General features: G+C 47.8%; 1 protein-coding gene and 1 long non-coding RNA gene across 2 annotated transcripts in view; both read left to right on the top strand.

Annotated features, from left to right (window-relative positions):
* Nucleotides 1-384, top strand: part of LOC108166364 (uncharacterized) — an 877-nt gene extending 493 nt beyond the window's left edge. The window contains exon 2 of the long non-coding RNA XR_001776685.1: nucleotides 41-384. This is a non-coding gene — a long non-coding RNA (uncharacterized LOC108166364). The remainder of the gene's footprint in view (nucleotides 1-40) is intronic.
* LOC103473192 (microtubule-associated tumor suppressor 1 homolog) overlaps nucleotides 1-3942 on the top strand; it is a 50343-nt gene that overhangs the window by 19310 nt on the left and 27091 nt on the right. The window contains exons 6-7 of the mRNA XM_017303863.1: nucleotides 983-1141; nucleotides 1693-1836. Coding sequence (XP_017159352.1) covers nucleotides 983-1141; nucleotides 1693-1836 — 303 coding nt within the window. The remainder of the gene's footprint in view (nucleotides 1-982; nucleotides 1142-1692; nucleotides 1837-3942) is intronic.

Below are 3942 nucleotides of genomic sequence, written 5' to 3'. Positions count from 1 at the left end.
TCAGGTAAAGGTCGACCTTTACCTGAAAGGCCGGGTAAAGGTCGGGGTCAGTGAAGGTTTTTATTCGTATATTTTGCCTTTTCTTCCTCCAGGAGTGGAGTTGATCTTGTAAACATCTTTTTGACTTTCTCTTTTCACACATGGTGTGATGGGGTTGCCACGGAAACCAGGCTGCGTTGGAGCCAGCTGGTTGCCATGGTGACGCTGACCCTTAGAGCAGCGGAGGTGTTGAAACGCCTCCACACAGATGGATCGGCGTGATTCATGCTCTCCGATCAGACCGGCCGGGTTCTGGTTCTGGTTCTGGTTCTGTGGTTGGAAACGGGAACGAGGTTCACCTGAGATGTAACATCTACCTTCTTCCAGGTCAAGGGTCAAGAAGAAAAACAAAAAAAAAAGACGCTTCATGTAGAAATTCAATTAAAGAAAAAATAAACTTCATGGAATGTCCCTTTACAGTATCATGTAAAATCTACTTTATTTCTCCGTCATGGTTTCACGTTTTTCCCTCGTCACAAACCATCCAGCTGCAGAACGCCTGGGTGGGCCTAGCCCCGCCTCCGAGGCGCAGCTCCTCCCCCTCTCAGCTCCTCCAGACTAGCCAGCAGCAAACAGCTGGAGCTGCGGAGCCATCATAGGAGCTGCTGCTCAGAGCAGCGCTGGTAAAAACGTTACAGGGTTATTAGAGGAGCCATGTTGGAGGATTTCCTGGAGGCGGAGCTTCAGACAGAGGAGTTTCTTAAAGAGACAGAGGCCCAATTTCAAGGTGTTAAAGCAGGAAGTCCTAAACTTCATATTTGATTTAACTATGTGAAGGTAACATAGTTACTTGATTATGCTATAAAATGGCCGCCGCGTGTCTGGAGAACAGAGGCTACTGGCCCTTTAAGACCAGCGAAGGTTTTTCCGTAATGAAATGAGACCCGAATGAAAATGGAGGAATGTGATGCTGGTTGAACCTGGAGCGTTTTCTCTCCTTCAGCTCCGTCTCCTGCCGGGTCGAAACCCGATGAGCCGCCCAGCAGAGGCAGCACCAGTGCTCCCAGTGCTCCCAGTGACGGCTCGTCCTGCTCCGCCCCCAAGCCTCCGGCGGCCGCCATGAGGGGCAGAGCGCCGTCTCTGCAGGCCAGGGCGACGACAGGTGAGGAGGCTTTAAACCGGGACAGGTAGGCAGAACCTCCAGAACCTCCAGGTCCGGTACCACCGGCAGAACGATGGCGCCAGGATCGCTCTGGTTCTGGTTCTGGTTCTGGTTTCAGAGTTGAAATCAGGACTGATTTCATGGCGACGGCTGCAGCGGTGATGATCCTCCCTCCACATGTGACCTTTGACCCTTGAGGGATTATCAACTGGGTCGGTTGCCGGGCAGATGTTTGCGTCTGGGTCAGAACCATGTGATCCAGAACAGGTGGGACCGTCGGAGCAGAACCGGCTGATTCTGCAGAAACGAGTACAGCTGACGGATCCCGTTCTGACTGATGACCCGGTTCTGACTGACCCAGTTCTGACTGACCCGGTTCAGACTGATTGGGTTCAGACTGACCCAGTTCTGACGGGTCCCGTTCTGACTGATCTGGTTCTGATTGATCTGGTTCTCTCTGACCCGGTACTGACAGACCCGGTTCTCTCTGACCCGGTTCTGACTCCAGTCAGAGGTGATGGTGTTTGACGTTTCCTCTGTTGGACCTGCAGGTCTGAAGAGCCTGACCGGCACCAACCAGAACTCCAACAGAACTCCTGGCGGCCAGCCGGCGGCGAAGGCGGCGCCGTCCGGGTCGGCTAAGCCCGCGCTGCAGAGGAACGGCTCGACCCGGCTCAGTCGCCTGAACAGCACAGGTAAGCCACCTGAGAGGCAGGGGGCGGGGCTTCCAGAAACGGGTTGTTGTCATGGAAACACGAGAACCTTCATCTGGATTGGTTGTTAATATTTAGCTTTCTAACTATTTAGTTCAAAGCTAAGTAATAAGTTAGCAAATTCAATATTTACCCTGATTTACTTCCTGATTTGATATTTAGCTCAGGCTGAATATTAAGCTAACAAGCTAAATATTTAGCATTAAGCTAACAAGCTAAATATTTAGCATTAAGCTAACAAGCTAAATATTTAGTATGGAGGAAACTATATTAAAGCTAAACTTAATATTTAAGTTTATTATGTGAGAGGAAATGAAAAACATTGTCATAATTTCTGAAAGTCTCTAGATTAGGGCAGTTTTAATAATCTGGATTATGATGACTGAATGTTCCTCTGTAATTATCCTTTGAGTTTGAGCTGAACCACAGAAACGGACAACTGCAACACTAATAAACATTTAGTTTTCATATCAGACGATCCTGAATATGAGAAATCCTCCTTTAATCTGCTGGTTTTACACTCTGACCTGAAGACGTTTCGTTTTTGTTCCTGCATGTTGGATTTATTGGCGTTTGAACGTGTTTACTGTGTATTTCTGGGCCGGTTGCGGTCCGTCCGCAGCGAGCCGCCGGCCTCCTCGCCGCCGGCTCCTTCGCCTCGCTAACGCCTCGCTAACGCCTCGCTAACGCCTTTAGCATGCAGCGGCATGCCTGGCTCTGATTGGCTGAGGACTTCAAAGCCTGTCTGTGGTTTTGAAGTCAGACTTTATGGATTCTTTGAACGCTGCTCCGTTTACCGTCTGCAGTTTAACGTCTCATCGGGTTTTTTCTTCTACTGAACTTTAATATGAAGGAATCTAAAAACATGCAGCAGTTACAAGTTTATAAACCTTGAAGGTGAAGCTACGCCCTCTGCCAGCTGGGGGCGCTGCTGGATCAGATTCCTGAGTCCGGATGGATGGAGAATATCTGTTATCGGGTGGATTGAGGTCTGGACTTTGACTAGGCCATTCTAACCCATGAAGTTGCTCTGATCTAATCCATCCCATAATATCTCTGGCTGCTTGTTGAAGCCGGTTTTCCTGCTTTCCGCTAATGGCGTCTTGCTAGCGGCGTCTTGCTAACGGCGTCTCGCTAGCGGCGTCTCGCTAACAGCGTCTCGCTAACGGCTAGCTCCAGAATTTTAGTCGCAGCTCTCTGCTGCCACCACCTGGTGGGTTTTGTTCCGTCATGTTGGCTGAGCCGTGTTGCGACTCCAAGAGTTTTATTCAAATATTGATGGCGTACTTTGGAAGCTGTGTGGTTTTATGGGTTTTATTGTCCATCCGGGGCCCAGCAGCTCCTGATCTGAGCTGATTTCATTCTGCACGAGTCGACAGAAAAATGTTTACAATAGACAGATTTAAATATTATAATTTTAAACATTAATTTTAAACCTAGAAATAATGTAAATACAATAAGACATTCTTTGAAAGTAATTTTTTTGCATGCTGTTTCAGTGTTACTTTATTCAAGTGGCTGCGATCGATGCATCAGTAATCGGCTACTAAGCCTGCTCTGGGATCGATTGGTAGTGGCTCCTCGTATCATTTACCGTGATAAATTTCTGATCATGACAGGATTTCTGCTTTCTCTTTCTTATAATAAAGTACAATTAATGGTGTTTAAATGAATAAATGATGAAAACTTTGCCCAGCAGTTCCTCCATTCTCCACCAGGGGGATTTTTCGTGCTCCAGTTTTTCTGTCTCCAGTGTTTGTAAGTCGGTACCAGCAGCACTTTGTGACCTGGATGTCGTCGTTGTTAGCGATGATATAAACTAAATATTTAATGTTTTCTGGTAGAAAACGCTCCCCTCTCTCTGCTGGTTTGTCTGCTGGTTTTTCATCTGAGACGAAAACGACAACAAATCCGTTTCCTGAGGAAAATAACGGAGTAACTGGAATGGCTGACTGTAATCTGATTACTGGGGCAGGAAGTCATGTTGGATTACTGAGTAATACATGAGGACGTCCGTCTGTCCTCATGTCCACTCTCTGTCCTCATGTCCACTCTGTCCTCATGTCCACACTCTGTCCTCATGTCCAC

This window comes from Poecilia reticulata, linkage group LG1 (genome assembly GCF_000633615.1).
Source record: "Poecilia reticulata strain Guanapo linkage group LG1, Guppy_female_1.0+MT, whole genome shotgun sequence".
Taxonomy (NCBI): domain Eukaryota; kingdom Metazoa; phylum Chordata; class Actinopteri; order Cyprinodontiformes; family Poeciliidae; genus Poecilia; species Poecilia reticulata.
Note: the sequence above shows the minus strand (reverse complement) of the source record. Positions and strands in the feature narration are given on the sequence as shown.